Source organism: Eptatretus burgeri, chromosome 1 (assembly GCF_056783735.1).
Source record: "Eptatretus burgeri isolate ZD-2024b chromosome 1, Ebu_testis_v1, whole genome shotgun sequence".
Classification (NCBI taxonomy): domain Eukaryota; kingdom Metazoa; phylum Chordata; class Myxini; order Myxiniformes; family Myxinidae; genus Eptatretus; species Eptatretus burgeri.
In genome coordinates, this window is record NC_140961.1 from 119,222,701 (window position 1) to 119,243,024 (window position 20,324).

Here is a 20,324-nt window from a genome sequence, read left to right on the forward strand (position 1 = left end):
ACCTCGAATAGAACATGGACAAATATTTATTGGATCACTCTTTGAGTGGAATGAAAATTTTAAAGAAAATCAGTGAGTAATGGGGCAGATATGGATCTCTTCTTTTCACCCCATGGACCGAGAGTCAGAGAGTCAAAGGGGGGAGAGAAAAATCATTCTCCTCTTTTGACCTGATGGGCCTTGAGTGAGAAAGGTTTCCCCATGCATTTGCATGGGAGGGGGAGGAATCAGTCTCCTGTTTTAGGCTTTTCTGGGGTTGATTCAGAGAGTTTTCCCCCTTTTCCCCATTCATTTGCATGGATGCCTCAGAAGCCCCATTATATATCTATTAACACACGTCTCATAACCATCCCCATCAGTTCCAGTCGATGCATTGAAATCCCCCAAGACTACAAGTGTATCTCGTCTGGGGCACTGATCAACCACAGACTCGAGCGTGGTGTAGAATGTGTCCTTCACGGTGAGATCACTCGCCTCAGTCGGAGCATTAACAGAGACCAGGGAAATGACTCCTAAGGAGTGACGAATCCTTCGTCTCATAATACGCTCATTGATCGGTGTTACCTCAATTATCTTTGGAGTCAGCTTATTGGACACAGATACAGCAACTCTTTGGGTGTGGTAACCTGCAGAGTGACCAGTCCAACAGTAGGTGTAACCAACCGCCGTGATCTTGCTGCAATCCGGCCACAACGACAAAGAAAACAAAAACTAATGAGCGAATAAGCATTTGAAAAGAAACTGGAAAAAAATTATGGGAAATTTATTCAATATCCAACCTGCTTACTTGAAAGTGGACGAAATAGGTATGAAATTTTTGGAGGATGGTCAGATAGTTTTCCATTTTCTCCATTGACTTCAATTTAAATTGGGGTGTCCCAGAACTCTCCTTTCCCTCCTACTTTTGTTTCTTTTGTTTCTCTTTCTCTTTCTCTCTTGCTGTGTTCCTTTATTCCCTGCTATGCTTCCACTGGTGTCACTGGCCCAATGTTTCCTTTTTGTCCTCATCGCAGGAGAGTTCCTATGATGAGGCTGAAACATAGTCCCTTACCTCATTTTTTAGTTCACGCAAATTTTGCGTCCAAAAAAAAAGTTGTCGCTAAATTCTGTGCATATGAACTTTGAGTAAATGCACAATATTATTCAAATCCTGAAATTCTTTGTACGAAGAGAGAATTGGTGTCATGATTCCATGATTTTTTTTTGTAAACATAGACAAGATTTGTGGAAGAGTGAATGCTCATCCACTGAAAGATCAGGATCGAACAGAACACAATGAATAGTATAGAGAGGGGTGGGGGGGGCAGGGGTGGGGGGGGGTGAACGCCAACATCAAAGTTGAAGGCCAAGATAGAGGCAGGCTTGGACAACCAATGAGTGTGCAGAGGAATGGTGGGGCAGGAGAGTATACATTGGGTGTACAAGATGGATATAGATGGGAACACTCAGGAGGGAGAACTAGAAATTTGGAAAGAGCAGGGATTGTGGTGGGGTATCAGTGGGGGAGGAGGGTGGTTAATGAGGGGAGAAAATATCATGGTTTTGGATTGGTGTCAATCTGAGAGATGGTGGTGAACAGCTGTCCAGAAGACCTGGAGGGAAAACTAAAATTGAAGAGCATGTGAAAGTTGGTTGCATCGGCAGGAAACAGAGGAACAAATGAGTGGAGGTAAACAGTGATCCTGGATTTAATAGCTGCACCAGGGTTGATGGTGGACTTTGTATGCCCTGTAGAAACCTGGGGAGGGGGCTGACACAAAGAACAGAAAAGAGGCTGTAGAAGACAGAGAGACCACTGACCTATCTGCAATGGTGAAGTGATAGGCCCATATGCTTAGCTTCAACACGTGATATTCTAAACTTCATGTGGGCCTTGGTTTCCATGGCATTAAGCTGAGCAAGGTGTGAGGGAGGGAGCCAGCGTAGAGGGGGAGGGCAGCAATCCAGCAAGCTGTGGATGAAGGCCTTGAAGGTAGATTAGAGTTCAGGTGTGCCAAGGAAGGAATTTGCATGATGGAGGATGCCCAGTCACTGGCTGGTTTTGGAGGCTAACTTTGAAATGTGGCTTGCCCAAAAGAGATCATGGCTGAGAGTGAGACCCAAGAGTTTGAATGACTGAACCTCTTTAAGAGGGTACTTGAAAATATATGTAGAAGACAATGTACATTCCAAGATAAAGTATATTGTTTTTGCAAATCATAGAAGCTTTCTTTCCTCATTTAGATTAGTGGTTCATCAGCCTGCAAATGTTTAAGTAACAAGAAGGTATTCCCCAGTTTCATGAGAACTGTACCCAGTGACTTGCACCATGCCAATGCCATCACCCACTTGGTGCTCCATTTTGAATGGGTGTTTGTTGGTGCCATAGCTGTTGATGATGATTTTGGTCGAACTGGTTTAAATCAGATTTTGAATGAAATCGAAAGCAGAGGAGTTTGTATTGCATTCCATGAATTGTTACCAAAAGTGAAAAGTCCAAAAACCTTTGAACAGCTTGGTAAGGTCTGCTTTTGTTATTTGATTTACATTTCTCTGCAAAAAATTTGAACTCAAATTTAATGGGTTTTTTTTCCATTTTCAATGTGAATTGTGATAATATTCGATCATGGTTCTTTTTTCTTTTCAATTTTTTTTTAACACAGGACATCATCAATTGAGTGAGCTTGACTCAAATTTAAAGGCATTTCCCAAAATATGTTCAGTGTTGCCTCCTGAGACTTCTCTCACAATTCTCTTAATCAGGTCAGGTCAGGTATGGGAGCAGGCGCCAGAACAGCGCATCGCTGCATCCACTTTCCTCCAGCACTCCAGGGGCCTCTGTCTGGCCATCGCCCAGGCAGATGACTGGCCCATCCCCATCTACTTGAGATGCTGATCAACCTGCGGCAACCGCAAGGCACGTGGTTGGCCCCTTAGACTCCCCCACTCAAGAGGCTCCATCGCTGAGAAAATCTGGTGAACAGGATCAGTGTCAGGTAAACAAGCCACATGTTCATACAGCCGCAGCTGTTGCTCACAGACGATGCAGGGACAAATCTCATTTGAGTATCTCTCACCAACCACTCATTGGACAGAAATTTCGACCAGTGATAGCCAAGGTTTCTCGAAAGTGACCTGCTACCAAAGGAATTAAATCTCCATCTCAGATCCCTGGAAGCGCCAAGGACCTGAGGATTCAGACTTTCGTCCTCCTGCACAGGTGCCGACAGTGCCACACCCCAAGATCCAGTGAATCCATGACTCCCCAGGCCCGACTCAGACGTCTATTTACCTCTGGCTCACAGCCAACAGAGACATGAATATCAATGCCAAGGTAAGTGAATCTCTCTGGAACCTCAATATCCTCAACACAAACAGGTACAGACAGGGTAGCAGCATCCAAGATGTCACTGAAAGCCTGGGTCTGAGTTTTGACACAGGGAACCCATATTCCCAGTGGCTCCAACTGCTCTTTCAGCACCTCAAGAGCACCCAAAATTATATTCAGTCTCCACAAAGATGAATGCATCATCTGCAAAATCAAGGTCAAAGATCTTGACATTCCCAAATGATGCAGCACAGCTTGATCTCTCCGACATCCTCCCCACAATCCAATCCATACAAGTGCTGAAAAGTGTGGAGTCCAGTTAACACCCCTGACAAACTCCAGCAACAAATGTAAATAATTCAGAGATGGTATCATCACATCTCAGAGCACTCTCAGAAGCAGAGTATCATTCAAACATCAGATTGATCAGTTTTGGTGGCATCCCACGAAGACCTAGAACTATTGAGATGGCATCCCGATTCAAGAACTCAAACACTTTGCATTGATCAACATAGGCTCCACGCACCTCGTGCCGATGTTCCAGCCTGCGTTCAGTGAGGACCCTAATAGCAACAATACGGTCAATTGTTGACTGCTTTGGTGTAAAGCCTGACTGTTCTGGGCACTGGTGCTCAAACAGATGCTAACGCACACCATCAATAATTATTCGAGAAAAGAACTTGCCCGGCACTGAGAGCAGCAACACCGCTCAATAGTTTTTGCATTCCTGGCAATCACTATTTTATTTTCAGAGAGGGACACCAAGCCCCTCTCGCAAACATGCCCGTTGGGATGATGTTGGGATGATGCCTGTGTTCCAGGTAAAGCACAGAAATGCATGCAATGACATGAGTACAGCATTTCCACCAATCTTGAAAAGTTCAGCATGGATGCCACAGATCCCAGGAGCTTTCCTGCATTTCAACTCGTTCGCCGCAGCCTGTGTTTCCACAAACAAAGGTGGATCATAGTTGATTGGAGGGTCAGCAAGAGGGTAGTGACACCCCTGACATCCAATTCAACAGCTGGTTGATAAGCCTGGTACAGCCACTCAAAGTAACCGGCCCAGCAGGACTTCACTTTGGACTCCTCTGTCAAGAGCCTACCATCCTTCTCTCCAACTACAGTACACCGAGGGATGGGCTTGGAGAAATGCAATGTGCCAATTCCTCTGTAAGCAGGACAAGAATCAATAGAACACAGGTGATGCTCTACCCCCTCATAGACTCCTCGCACATATACCTACCTGTCTGCCCTCAGCGCACATACAGCTTTACGCCTCAAATCCCTGAACAACTAAGCTCTACCATTAAGCCTGGCCTTGCAACTCTGATCAATGGCATCCAGTGTCCCTTGAGAGAAATAATTCTTATTTGCCCTACTGTGAGTTCCAAGACATCCATGAGCAACATCAAGGATGGTGGTCTTCAATACACTCCACAACTAATCAGGATTCCCCAAAGCAATCCAGACCCCCAAAATCTCCACTCAGTCTGCTCGCAAACTCCTCAGCTACCCTTTCATCATTGAGCTTGCCAACATCCAACCTAGGCTGGGATGGTAACATTCTCCTGAATTTAAGCTGCAACTTCAGAGTTGCCACAACAAGCCTGTGGTCGGTATTGAGGAACTGCGCACTCTGGTAGACGCTGCCATTCTGGATCATCCCCCAGCAACCATCAATGAGCACATGGTCAATCTCCTTTGCCACACCACCAGCGTTGGAATACCAAGTCCAGCGATGAGCCTGTGGGTGCTGAAACCATTATACAGCCACCCTACTTCCACGACTGATTGCAAAGTCAAGGAACTTGGTGCTATTCTGGTTCACAGTTCCAGACCCATGGGGACCAACATATGTCTCATAACAATCCCGATCAGTGCCAATCAATGCATTGAAATCCACCAAGACTAGAAGAGTATCTCGCCTGGGGCACTGATCAACCACAGACTCGAGCATGGCACAGAATGCATCCTTCATTGTGAGATCACTCTCCTCAGTTAGAGCATATACAGAGAGCAGGGAAATGACCCCCAAGGAGCGACAAATCTTTTGTCTCATAATACGCTTGTTGACCGGTGTTACCTCAATTATCACTGGAGTCAGCTTATTGGACACAACTGCAGAAACTCCTTGGGCATGGTAACTATCAGAGTGACCAGACCATTCGTAGGTGTAACCACCCGCCATGATCTTGCCACTATCCGGGATTCGAACTTCAGATCGTGCTGCAATACCAGTGTTCAAACACTTGAGCTCAGATGATAACAGAGACAGGTCAGACATGACAACAAAACATGCACAGTATTCTGTTAATTCAGGCTCACGTTTCTTGTTTTTATTATTATTGTTATTTTTTGTACACATGATAGAGGTTCATGGAAGACCAAGAGCAGAATAGAAGGGAACAAAATGGAAAGGGGGAAACACCTACAGCAGAGTATAAGTGAGGGTGAGAGTAAGATCAAGGGGAGTAATAGAATGATACATGGGGGTGAACAAGCTCCGCACAAACTGAATTAAATGCAGGAAGAAGATAAGGGGGAAAGTAGGGATGCAACAGAAAAGGATCAAACCAACTGACAACTAACAAATGTAAAGAGGTGAGGAAGAGAGGAAAATCACAATAACATGGAAAAGGAAGTGCTTGGCAATGTGGTCATTTGGAGTACAAGAGATCATGATTATTAACGGGGAAGTGGTGAACAGCTATCTTGAATCCCTGGACAGAACAATGGAACTGAATATATAAACTTGGGAAGTTGGTTCGACCAACAAGAGAAAAGAGCAAATGAGTGGAGGTGAGCAGTGAACCTGGATTTTGGTAGCTTAACAAGAAAAGAATTATTGGCAGAACTTGTGCACACTGCAGAAACTTGGGAGGGACAGAGCTAAGAGAGGGCAGAAGGCAGAAGACCAAAAGTGAGGTGGTAGAAAACAGAGGCCACCAACCTGTTTGTGATTTGAAAGAAACAGGCCTAAACACTCAGAACTTTGTCATGGGCAATCCCAATGATTTTGAGGGTCTTGCTTTCAATGGCATCAAGAGGGCAAGGTCTGAGGCAGGAGCACCAGCCCAAAGGTGGAGAGCATTACTCCATCAATCTGCAAATGGGCCATGAGAGATGGTGACCTTGGATGCCATAAAGAGAGTTCAAACTCCAAGCTCTCAACTTAAAAGTTCAAAGTCAAGAAGGTGGGGTGCCTGACTGTATCAAATAATTGATGTAATGTTTATTTTTGTCTCCATATTTTTTGAACTTTCAATGAAGAATTTTGTTGACATGTCATGATATATCTTTAGCAATGAGTGTTCCATGTTTGAACAATTAAAAAAAACATTAATGGTACATCATTAATATTAGAATAAACACTGCTTTTTCAAGGGTTTCACATGCAAATGACAGTTACCAACAAACTTATTTTACTTGTGGAGTTGTTGCATAAAACTATGAGCAATGATCACCATCTTTTGAACCAATACTTATTGTTAGTGAATACTTGTGTTTATTGCCCCTATTAACTCAATCTATTTCAAAACTCTTGCTTGCAGGTTGCTGTTTTTCCTCCACTCTTCCCTCTACCCTGATGTTTGATCATTACATTGCTTCTTGTATCCAACAATGGTCCCACTGTCACATTATCACCTCACTCTACCATGAATATTCATTTTATAGACAAAATAATATTAAAGGAGAACAACTTCATTTTATAGAACAAATAAAATTATTGACTATAAAACAATGCAAACGATTTCTAAATATTAAATTGATAACAAACTTGATGGTATTTATGGAATACTTACCCCGTGTAGTCTTGCATAAAACTATGAACAATGATGTAATTAAACAATGATGCAAATGTAATTAAAAAAAATTAAATTCAAATCAAATGGAACACCAAATAAAACAGGGATTGCATTGAAGTCATCAAAAGGAACCTGGATAGGACTCGGTTTTCAACTACGACAACTCTACCCTCAAACCCATCCAGGCACAGCCAAGTCAGCCTTATCCAAAAATTAAAAAATTAAAAAATCAGAAAGAACTTTAATTAAGATTGTTCTTAATTGTTTAAGAACAGAAGAAAGAATAAATTCAAAAAAATTTAATAATTATAGCTGCCAGACCATGTATCCGATCAGGTTGAAAAAAAAATTCATACAGGGTGTTCGTAAAGTCCTTGAGTGGTTTTAAATATTTATTTAACTGAACCCGTTAGAGATAGAATGATGCTGTTTTGTGCATAATATGGAGTACACAATAGAGTTTTATTATAAGAGTTACACAATAGAGTTTCATTCATTAAATGAATTACACAATAACGTTTTATAAAACTTCAATTTGGCTTCCTTTTGTGGCCCTCAGCACATCCAACCCACGATCGATTTCTTGCCATGCTCTGAGAATGCCATGCATGAACCAATAAAATCTGCAGCAGAATAAAATGTGTTAGTAATACTATATAATGCAAATAATCTTATCATTCGATCACTAATGGGTTTAGTTAAATAAATATTTAAAACTACTCAAGGACTTTACGAACACCCTGTATATTCTCCATCACAACTCGATCATAATTTTGAAGTTTCAGGTCGTTTTGTGCAGCAGTTCAAGTGAGAGAATTTTTCAAATATTTTCCTTCAATCAAATATGCCTGCCAAAACCATGAGACCTTCAGTTATTATGTGCAACCAAATACCACCTGTTGCTTCACTGACAGGAACACTGAGATGGGGGGGGGAAGAGGGGAGTGATAGAGTGGGATTGAAGGAGAGTGAGGAGATAGAGGGGGAAAGACAGAGGAGAGGGAGGGGGGAAAGAGAGAGGGGAGGGAGTGGGGAAAGAGAGGAGAGGGGGGGGGAAAGAGAGAGGGTAGAGGGGAAAGGGAGAGGGGAGGGGGAGAGAGGGGTGAGCGAGGATGAAGGGGGAGCAAGGAGAGAGGGGGAGCGAGGAGGGAGGAACAGTGTGGAAGTGGGGGGGTGGCAGTGAGAGGAAGGAAAGGCACACGTGTGGTTGAGCGTCAGTTACGATTCATACCGTCTCATCAAAATGATTCTGCATAGAATAACAGTGAAGATGGAAACAAAATAATGTCTGAAATCCATTTTCTACTGCTCATACTAGAAATACCACCGAGAGACAAACACCGCCCATACATGGCCTGAGATAAACACAGTCCAGAGTCGAACACCACCAGGACATGTCCGGAACCAATCTGTCCAGAGACAAACACTCCTCGGACATGTCCGCAGATAAACTCCCGCCGAGACATTAATAGCACCTGGACACAAACTCCCATCCAGACACAAACACTGCGCATACACGTCCGGAGACAAACTCCCATCCAGACACATTCAGCAACAAACTCCCATGTGGACACGTTCTGCGACAAACTCCCATGCAGACACGTCTGGCGACAAACTCCCATGCAGACACGTCTGGCGACAAACTCCCATCAGACACGTCCGGCAACAAACTTCCATCCAGACATGTCTGATGACAAACTCCCATCCGGACACGTTCGGCGACAAACTCCCATGTGGACACGTCCGGCGCTAAACTCCCATGCGGACACGTCCGGCGACAAACCCCCATGCGGACACGTCCGGCGACAAACTCCCATGCGAACATGTCTGGCAACAGACTGGCTACAAACCCAGAAACCTTGAGTGGCTTTCACAGAAAAATGTTACATTTATATAGACGTTTCAGGGAGATGTTCACAAACATTATTCTTTATAAACAGCTGTATGCATGTGATGGGTGGAAAAAACAATTGGCTTGGTAATTTAGAAATTAGAGAGAGAGAGAGAGAGAGAGAGAGAGAGAGAGAGAGAGAGAGAGAGAGAGAGAGAGAGAGAGAGAGAGAGAGAGAGAGAGAGAGAGAGAGAGAGAGAGATACAGAGAGAGACAGAGAGGAGAGAGACAGACAGGAGAGAGACAAACAGAGAGAGAGGAGAGAGACAGACAGACAGAGAGAGATAGACACAGAGACAAACAGACAGACAGAGAGACAGAGATCAGAGAGAATATGTTATGCTTTGTGAACACAACACAATACAACACAACACAACATAACTTCATGTTTGGCCAATGTCGGCAATTTTTCGCGAATTGGCAGGTTAGAGTTTGTGTGATTACCGAATACAGCACGTATTTGTATCGGCTACAAACCCAGAAACCTCGAGTAGCTTTCAAAGAAAATTGTTACATTTATATGGACGTTTCAGGGAGATGTTCACAAACATTCTTCTTCAGCAAACATTATTCTTTATAAACAGCTGTATGCATGTGATGGGTGGAAAAAACAATTGGCTTGGTAATTTAGAAAATATGTCAATATGGCAAATGCCTCAAAAATCTGGTGTTATCAAATATATTTTGCTTTGAAACTCACAAAGAGAAAAATATAACCTTTATAAAGCAAATCCAATAACCAAATGCTTTAGAAACAGGCGTGAGGACAAAGGAAAACCTGAGAGAATCTCCCTAAGATAAGGGATGAAACTTTGCCACCACGGCACCCGTAACAGGCATGGCATGTCCACACACGTTTGAAGCAGGGCCGTCTTAACATCATTGTAGGCCCTGGGCTAAGCAATGCACTGTGGCCCCGACCCACCCACCAACGGGAATAAAAATGTTAACGGTCAATGAAATTAAGCCGACAGGTTTATTGGTACTTTCAACAAAATCAATGAAAACATAAAAAAAACATTCTGTAAAGTGAGGAATAATCAACACAAACTTTAGAACAATATAACATACGCCTTGAAAAGAACAAACATTTCAACATATGAATGATAATAATTAATTGGAACACCGTACAGACAGAGATGTTACAATGTGAATTTTTTAATTCTTAATTAACACAAACATTTGTGAAATTTATTTGCAGAGAATTGATTTATAATTGGCTTGATGTTAATGGTCTTCAGAATGTCATTTTCCATGCAAACACCAACATACAACCTCGCACCAATTAGGCAATTAAAATGCACAGCTGCAAGTCAGATTAACAACCTTAAAACAACACAATATTATTGCGAAAACAATACAATATTATTGCACATTAACAACATAATAAGAAATATCATTTGTCTTATACATATGCAAAATTTATTTATATTATAAATACAATTTGAAAAGGAATTTGAATCCCAGGCCTTTCCAGCGAGAGGTCGAGTAATTATCCACTCTGCCAAGAGATCTCTCATAAACAATATGGCGGCATGAGGCCGCTAGATTTGTGGGGCCCCTGTGCAACTGCCCAGTGTGCCCATGCCTTAAGACGGCCCAGCTGCGAAGAGTCTGAACAGATCTAAAGCTACCCATATGTACAACGCCCGTGTGTACTGTATACATACCTCTACGTTGCAGCAATTGTCAACTGTATATCCCGATCAGGACACGAACTGCATTGTCCACCTCGATCTATGGATTCAGCACTCAAGCAAGAACTCCCACGGAACGCCTGGATTGGCAAGCGATTACCAATTGCCGTTGATCCAACTCTGCACTGGGAAATGCCCATGCAATGTCTGAATTGGATAAATCAATGCTTTTTTGGAGTCGGAACTGCTGATACTTTCAAATACGGAGCTTACATTTTCTAGTAATGCATCATTTAAGAGATTCTCTCAGTTATTCATATATTTTCAAACTAAATAACGCCATGAACACTGGCGTCTCCAGGCGTTTATAAGCATTGCAATATACCCAGCGATTCATAGCTATGATGAACAGGCATTTGATAATATCAGTGAGGAAAGTGAAAAAAAACTTTATCGTTAAGAAATCGTTGTGGCCTGTTCCAAGTCAAGGTATGGTTGATTTGACCAAAAAACATGGCAGCTTCAGACCCCCTGCCTGGTGTTGGCTTAATGGTTTGGGTGGTAGGCTTTGGATCTGAGGGTACTGAGTTCAAATCCCGCTCAGCTGTTGAATTAATACCAGGTGGGGTTCACTCGGCCTGTCATACTTCCAAGATCTGGAAAATCATTGCCAGCATGCTGGGATACTGTGTCGGAGTGGCGATCCATCCAGGATAGTGCTCAATAGCCAAGGAAACTGCTTCAGCAGCACTACCGCTCTGCACAGAGTATGGTCCCAATCTTCTCCTCCTCCTCCTTCAGACCCCAGTGAGGTTACCCAGGAAACGCCTGAAGACCCCAGACAACGAGGTGACCGAGGATCGCCTGATGAAGGATATAATTAAATAAGACCGTTAATTTTCTTCAAAAGGAGTGTTTTAATTAACTCAAACATCCAATTTTCACTCTTGCACTTCCGTGGAGTTTTCATCACATGGATGCAACGATTCAGGCTGCTAGGTTTTATTATTTTGGAGTTATGGAGGAGAAACACACACACACACACACACACACACACACACACACACACACACACACACACACACACACACACACACACACACACACACTGCTTTTTATCAGTGTCGATAATTTTTGTCCCCATCTTCAATGGTGAAGATTCAATTTTAAAATTATAGTATCTGGATCCAGATCCGTTTATTCACCAACATTTAGTGAGTTCGTCTTTGTCACACATCAATCCTATCCACCAAGTTCTGTCTCAAATTTGCCAATAAATTTTTGAGATATCCTGCTCATGAATGAGCCAGGAAATCCCAGGAAATGCATCTGGCAGGGATTTCCAGGGTGGTCATCATCTGGGACACCCAGCCCCTGTGGGAGAGTAATACCCCCTCCCTCTCGCAAAGGTCAGTAAAGCACTTGTACTATGCCACATGCACAGTGCAAAATTGCAAATCATCTCAACAGCTGACTTGTAACACTCTCTCCCACCACCACCGGGTGGTGCTATATGGTACACATCGTGGTTGATGACAAACAAAAACCTCCCAACAGTGTTTTTCTATTTTGCTTTAAAGATAAAGACTCCTTTAAAAACAATTGCCTTTCTCATTGTGCTGTTCAACATTCATTTTTTGTCGGAATGAAGGCAATCTTTTCGTGAAGACAAGTGCACGTGTAATCATCTTGTATTCAAGTGAAACAGATGTATTGCCTTTGATTGAGGAGCTTCTGTTACAAAATGTAACCGGGAAAACATGGATAGCCACATCTGACTGGATAAAATCACAGCGGTATTCTTCATCACGATATGCACATATCTTAGATGGCACAATTGGTTTTGTACAGGCGCCAGGGAAAATTCCTGGATTTTATGAATTCCTTGTGAAATTGAAGCCTGAACACCAATGGTCCATAAACAACACTGTTTCCGTCAATGTAAATCAGGTAAACAACACATTAGACATTTTTATAGTGGTGGCAATTGATTTTTCAAATCTACCGATGTTACTACTTTTTTGTAAATTTGCCTTTGAGGTTATGTTTTAAAAGAATGATCTCAAGCTCAAGCAGCAGCTTGTATATGTGTAAACTGTATGCATGTATGTATTTACAACTTGGCAAACTTACTGAAAGCTTCAACATATTTATGCACTAGCACGGTACCTATCACTGACGGGTTTGTCGACATCTCACTTCAAACGAGCAACATCTCATCTCAAATGAGTGTGTATTGGTAGAAACAGGAAATCAGTGTAAATACTCAGTGTGCAGATATAACAGTAGGTTGAGCTGTTAATCTTGGCATCCTCGTCCAATTCCACTAGCGAAGATTTCCAATCCATGCTTGTTGTATCTCGGAAGTACTGCTTGGGAATGAGGGTGATATTATGAAAGCTCGCTGGGAAACAAATTTAGGTAAGTTTTGGGCCTACTGCCTGAAGGAAGATCACCAAAGTTCTTTCCACACCGACCGACCACCAATAGTCATCTATCCCTCTCCACATCGCTTCTTCAGTCCACAACCTGCCCCTCTCTCTATACTCATATAGCTTTGCTTTCGGCAATTCACATTCAGTAGTTCTCACAGCATTTAATTGTGGTTTCCCATTCGATAATCCATGGATCAGTTGTTTCAGTTTCAATTTTAATGTCAGTTTCACTTTGAGATATCAGTTTCGATTCGTCATTGCAAATTGTGATGCAACGTGAATGGTGCGCAAAAAAGTTCGTCAAAAACAATTTTGGGGAGAATTTTTTTCAATTTTCTAAGGGTTGTAGAGGGGTCTGGAGTGGCTTCAGGGTCGTAAAAGGTCAAAAAGGCCTAAAGTGTTTTAAGGGTCATAAAGGTGTCAAAAGTGTTTAATGGGTTTAAGGGGAAAATAACAAAAGGGGTCAGAAGTGTCCAAATGGTTTGAAATTGTCTAAAGGGTCTGAAAAGTGTCAAATGGGTCAATATATCTCAAAAGGATCCAAATTGCTATGCGGGGGTCTATAAGGTCTCAACAGGGTCTAGATGGGTATTAAAGGGTATAAGGGGTGTCAAGGGTCTTTCTTATTGGGTCTACAAGCCATACTGGGTGTAAAGGAGTGAAGTTGCAGTGAAAAAATTACCTCATGCTCGTAAATAAATTAACTCTGAAGCGCATCACGGAAATAATGGGCCAAATGACCTCATCATGATAGTTCAAAATGCCTATTTAGGTGCATCGTGGTTAAAGTCTGTTCATGGAAAGTTTTGTCGTGAATTAGCATTGGGAGCTCAAAGCGGTAAGGTCACAAACAAAAATACATTTCACTTTACTTTACTGCGTAGAGATGGAAAAGCTATTTTACTGCTGCAGCCTCTTCTTCCTCTTCCCAGAAAGGTGACATCACTTTTTTTGTTCTTCCATCGATCAGCTTACAGTGAGATATAAGCCTGGTATTGGCTTAGTGGCTTGGGTGGCTGGCTTGGGATCTTAGAGTCCTGAGTTTGAGCCCCGTGTCCACTGAATTAACACCAGGTGGGGTTAACTCAGCCTATCATCCTTCCAAGGTCAGCAAAATGAGTACTGGTGTACTAGTATAGGGGCACAGCATCAGCAGCATAGTCACACCCCCAACAAAATGATGGCTACCTGGCATAGAAGTAGTAGAAGTAAGATATTTCAGCAATGTCATGGCAAATAGAAAAAGCTCGATCAGAACCTCATTCAAGGTTATAGGAAAGCTTACGCAGAAACGTCCAAAAAGTCCTTTAATAGCTCGTTTTAATATTAACGAAAAAGGTCATTATATGCCGGCTCTGGAAACACCCCCGAACCACTGCAAATGTAACACTCAATAATGTTTGGACATACACCCACCCCTATCCAACTCCCAACCCCCATGTGTGAGCTATGTTATTTTTGTATGGCCCCTTCGATAAGACATCGTTGACTGCTCAGAAATATCGATAAGATTGTAATAAATGAAATATATCTCACCTGTGATTAAATATGTCTGTGACCATGACCAGAAACTATTTGAAAATAGAAAAAAATTAATGGTTGCCAAAATTAAAGGCGCTGTCACATCTTGACGATTCAGCCAGCGTCTGCCGACTTATGAAAAATTTGTCTAAAACGCTGGCACACGTCGAATACGTTATGGGTAAGTTTTGATAACATTAAGAGCACGCTGAAAAACACTGCCATACATCGTAGTATGCTGGCTTTCATCGTTGTACTTTGTGGTTGTCCTCAAATTTTAGTATGCTTGAACTTTTACGACGTATGCCAGCGTATGACTCACACGTTCCGCTACGCTGGCCATAAGTTGTAGACACGTTATACGATCGTTGACACACGTCGACACACGTTACTTGTAAGTTACTCATAAGTCGAAACACGTCGAGATAATGATTAGCGTACCCGAAACTTATTTACAACATATGAGTAACATGTTGTAGGAACATTACACGATCGTTGACACATGTCAAGGCACGTTATGCGATCGTTGACACACGTCGAGGCACATTACTTGTAAGCTACTCATAAGTCGAAACACGTCGAGATAATGCTTAGCATACCCAAAAATTATTTCTAACCTATGAGTAACGTGCTTTGAACCTATGTGTAACGTACCTCCAACGCATATTGATGTATTTAGAAGTATTAGATTGACGTCTTCCGGACGACCACAGAACTTACTGAACGAGTTTCTAAATTACAGCTACCAAATACTGGCGTATTGGCAGCGTTTAAAAAAAAAAAAAAAACAATAACTGCCGATATTTCATCACATGCCGTTACGTCACGTCCGATTTCCTCTTCAGTTTGCTCATGTCTTATTCTTAGTTCCTCCTCTGTGAATATTTTCTGTTTGAGCATATTGTCATGTCGACGTCGAAACTTAAAAGCAAATGTCCGAATATATTTTAAAATTCGTGATAGACTAAAAAAAAATAAAAAAAACACAACAACAACAACTTCACATATTTCGTCACGTGCCTTCACGGAGCCAAGGAGAAAAAAAGAATATGTGCCTTGACGGAGAAAATAAGTTTCGTGAATGCTAAACATTACCTCGACGTGTTTCGACTTATGAGTAACTTACAAGGAACTTGTGTCGACGTGTGTCAACGATCGCATATCGTGCCTACAACTTATTCCTAGCGTAGCGGAACGTGTGAGCCATACGGCGAGTATGTCGTAAAATTTTCAGCATGCTTGAAATTTCACGACATACGAGATGTACTACGACGCATGACAGCGTACTCCAACGTTTTTCAGCGTGCTCTTCACGTAAACCAAACCTACCCATAACGTATTCGAATTCTGCCAGCGTTTTAGACACATTTTTCAGAGGTCGGCATATGCTGGCTAAATCGTCAAGGTGTGACTGCGATGTTGACACTTCCAATTCTCAGGCGGTTATGATTTGAATCGGTGAGCGGCAGCTATTTAATAAGCTACGCCACGTGATCGTCGGCGATACGTGCAGCGCGCTGTGCCTAAGTTAGACTATCGTTGGGCATAGGTTGTTAACGCCGACAACACGCTAATCATTCGTTGGTATAAGTTATCTATAAGACAACGAAACGTTCTGTGCCCGTTACTAATATGTTATGCATACGACCAACTCGTTATGAATACGCCAAAAACTTAAAAAAAAAATCAAAATTTCAGCGTACGCCAACGTTTTACATACATTTTTATACGTTGCCATTGCTGGCTCAATCGTCAAAGTGTGACAGCACCTTAATGGTTGCTCCACCCACGTCTATATCTCCTGAATGAATTTTTACATTGACTTCCCGTTTCTACCAAAAATACACACTCCAAATATTTTTTCATTATAAGTGACACATCTACGATTAAATTAATCAAACATCTATGATCAAATTACGATCGAAATCAAATCACTATGTAAACCCAGTTTTTTTTTTAAACTATATGATGTATGTATAATTGGAGGTGTATATTTGGTGAAGTTTGCTAAGATGGTAACCATTTTTCTACACACTCATTTTTCATCCTTGAGAGTTATGTCATGAGATGAGCAGTAAAATACCTTTAAAACGATGCATCGGTTGTGTTTTGTACTATGTTCAGTTGTTGAATGATTAATGCATTTGAGAGGTCACGTGATACCTTCTTCACCGATTTTACCGATCATGGTCACGACTTTATTGACAGTTATGTTTCACATTTGATATCATTTTTGACGATCGGAGGTTACCACCTCACCAAATATATCAGTAATGGAAAAGAAAATGGGCTTTCTATGAAGCATTGAATATATGGATCTACCCTTGCAGAGATGATGACAGGTGGCAGCTCAGGTGTTTATAATTTATGAATTGTGAGAAAATGACTGTTTAAACCCCCTATTTTTGTGCACTGTGGTAAATAATGTTGTCCTATGAAGTTTTGTGGCGATAACCTGAGGAGCTCAGAGGAGTTGGTTCACAAACAAATAAACAAACATTTCGCTCTCATTATGTAGATGTATTTACAAATTTGTCAGGTCAGGTTTTTACCTGCTCCTGGTATGCTATTGCCCAATAGGCTTTATTCAGATGACGTCACCGGTCACGTGACTGTGGCAGCTCCGCCATATTGAGTGGCAAGAAAGTATACCGTGTTCATAACAACCGATAATCTCCACTTCAACTACACCGTTATTTCCAAGCAAGCGATTTTTTTTTTTCTGCAAATGGGTAAGAGTTGTTGTGCCCCAAGATGTACTCAGCGATATACTAAAGGCTCTGGAGTGCAGTTTTACCGCTTTCCCGCCGAAGTAGACCGACAAAATCTTTGGATATCGGTTCTGAGAAGAGAAAAATGGCGACTTGGCGAACATGACTGGTTGTGTAGCCTTCATTTTGTCTCCGGTATGTAACTAATTTCTGATATGTTATTTCAGCAGTTGGTATTAAATAGCTGCTGGTTACAAAATATTGTCTGATTTGTATCATTAAAATGCATTATATCCCTTGTTTTATTGACAGAATGAGATAAGCAAGATCGCCTTTCTAACAGCAGTCAGGTTAAAAAAGTGACGCTGGTTGCTGAACAAAACGAGCAACAATGAATACAATAAGAGTGAAATGAAAGCAAACAGGCTTACCTTTGCCCTCACGATAATACAGTTCTTGTCAGCTTTTGTCGAGATTATGTCACTAACAAACCCGGCGACATAATATGAGTAAGCATCCATACTCTTGAAGTCTTTCAGGCTGGCTTGAGTGTAAGGACTCTGCGTTTCAACAAGGTAAACATAGATGTCAGGGAAAACGATTTGAGGCCAAAATTTCCTTTCTGTTGTCCATTTATCCTTTGAAATAATATAAGGATCTTCACTAAGACCACACAGCTTCAGTTTTTCGCAGTACCTCTTCTCTGAAATATCATCTAATCCATGGAAATAGCCCAGAAGTTTGCGTGACATGTGCGTGGTAGCCATGATCTTTTGCCACTCAATATGGCGGAGCCTTACCTTCCGCTGTGACGTCACTTGCTTCGTGCATAGAGACTATACCATCTGTCACATGGTCAAGTTGTTGGCGACTAAACAGACCTATCCACCAACCTTTCTGGTGGGGAGGGTGTCTGGACTCCTCATGGGATTAAATACAAGATCTATTGTTAAAATAAGGGAATATGAGCTATCAGAGTTTGGGAGCCAATGGCCATTCAGGACGTCAATGGTGGTGTCCCAGAAAATCATTGAAACTGCGAGCAGAGGTGATGGATACATTCACTTGTGAAAGATCTTTCAGGAGACAATGATAGGAGTTTGCATTGATTAGTCAACTGTATTTCTCCCTCATTATTATTCCCGTGCTTTCGAAGAAAAGCGGGAATATTGATTGTCTCCGCCGTCCGTCCGTCCATCCGTCCATCCGTACGTCCGTCTGTCTTACCCTGTAACTCCTTCACCGTTTGAAATAGGAACTTGAAACTTTGGGAAATAGTAGATATGTGTATGGGGAAGTGCACAACACTTTCAGATTTTTGATATGACCCCCAAGGGGCCGGGCCAGAGGGGTTGGGGTCATAGGGGTCGATTAAAAAAAATTGTCTTATTGCTTTTTAAATCAATAAAATTTCACCTTGCGTTAATTGGACAAAGCAGGGCGTGCGGGAATATGCGATGGTGTGCCATCGACAACGTAGTTCTAGTATATGACTGTGATGCAGGTCGGTTGTCATTCCATCTTCTCCTGCCTCCTTTCAAGTCTTGCACCTTCTGCTCTCTCCATGCTTTGTCCACCCCACCCACAGGTTTCTGCAGGGCACACCAATCTGCCAATAACCTCCTTCTCATGAAATTCCCAAAATACAGAATCACCACTCATTCGTTCATCTTTTTTCTTGCCTGTGGAGCCAACCTCCACATTCTCTTCAATCTCATTCTTCCTTTTAGGTCTGAAAGGCAGCTGTTCAACACCATCTCAGAACATCCTCCATCCAAAACCATGACCTTTTCTATCTCCATTAACCTATCCCAATCCCATCTCTTTCCAAGTTTCGATTTTTCCTTCTTTTGAGTTTGCTTTTGTATCCCTCTTGTCCACCCCCTGCATCCTCCCCTCTTATTTCATTCCTTCCCACATCCATTATTTTTCAAGTCACCCTCAATTTTGTCCCTCAACCCTTCTGTTGGTTCTGTTTTTATTAAATCCCTTGTGTACTGTTCATTTTGTTCTGTTGTGTATTGATCCATTCAGTGTTCTATCTCTTCTATGAGCCTTGATTCCACACAAAAAAATCTTTCTTCCAATATTCAGAGTTATTAACTCAAGCATTATCTTATCTCCAAATACAAATACTTCTTTATCACCTATTATTAACAAAAAATAATTCTCATTAGCATCTACAAGAGAAGATATTTTCTCATTAGCATTGTGAGAGCATTTAATATGGGATAAAATATCTGTGCATTGGCATTTATTTATTACGAGCTGAAGTACCTGGTAATACCCGGGAAATTTGCTGGTAACTAAGTGCCTATTTTCCTCATGCTAGTTAGACTGAGGCATTAGTTGTATGGAGAAAATTAGGAAGGCTTTTTTTATGGGGTGACACCGAGGGAGCAATCATTGTCGTCGCAACTGGTAAATATAGTGGTGCAGTGAATGGCTAGGTTTTAAAGTTTAATATGAAAAACACTTAGTGCTTCTTGGTTGAAATATCTTGTTCTTGGAGCACTTCCTATACTTCCCTTCATCAGCGAGCCGCCTTTTAAAATGAGACACACTGAAAAATTCAATGAAACCATCCCAAACACACCTGAAAAAACCACCAAATAAATCTATTCGAAAATAACATCACGTTAAACCACCCTCCAGGAATTTTTATGGAAAGCCACTTAGCGCATCCTGGAGCTGAATGTTTGGTCCATATGTGTGTAAAGTTTCATCAACATCGGTTCACTGGTCTAGGAGCTTATTGGTTAAAAACAAACAAACAGACAGACAGACAGATAAACAGACAGGACTGCCATTTATGTAGTAAATTTTTCATTGACTGGTCTAGAATGACTGATGCTTCATTAAAGCTATTGTTCTTTTCAGTTTTCTTACTAGCTAAAAGCAATAATAGACTGCAAAGTAATTGTGATGGGTCATTTGGAAGGAAGCTAACATGTCGCAAAGACAAACCTAAACCAAGCTTACTTCATGCTTCAATAACGTTTTTTATTATTCC

General features: G+C 41.7%; 1 protein-coding gene across 1 annotated transcript in view; it reads left to right on the top strand.

Moving 5' to 3' along the window:
• Nucleotides 1–2,229: 2,229 nt before the first annotated feature.
• LOC147035275 (extracellular calcium-sensing receptor-like) overlaps nucleotides 2,230–20,324 on the top strand; it is a 36,351-nt gene continuing 18,256 nt past the window's right edge. The window contains exons 1-2 of the mRNA XM_085865289.1: nucleotides 2,230–2,497; nucleotides 12,296–12,594. Of these exons, the coding sequence (XP_085721415.1) occupies nucleotides 2,281–2,497; nucleotides 12,296–12,594 (516 nt within the window). The 5' untranslated portion in view covers nucleotides 2,230–2,280. The remainder of the gene's footprint in view (nucleotides 2,498–12,295; nucleotides 12,595–20,324) is intronic.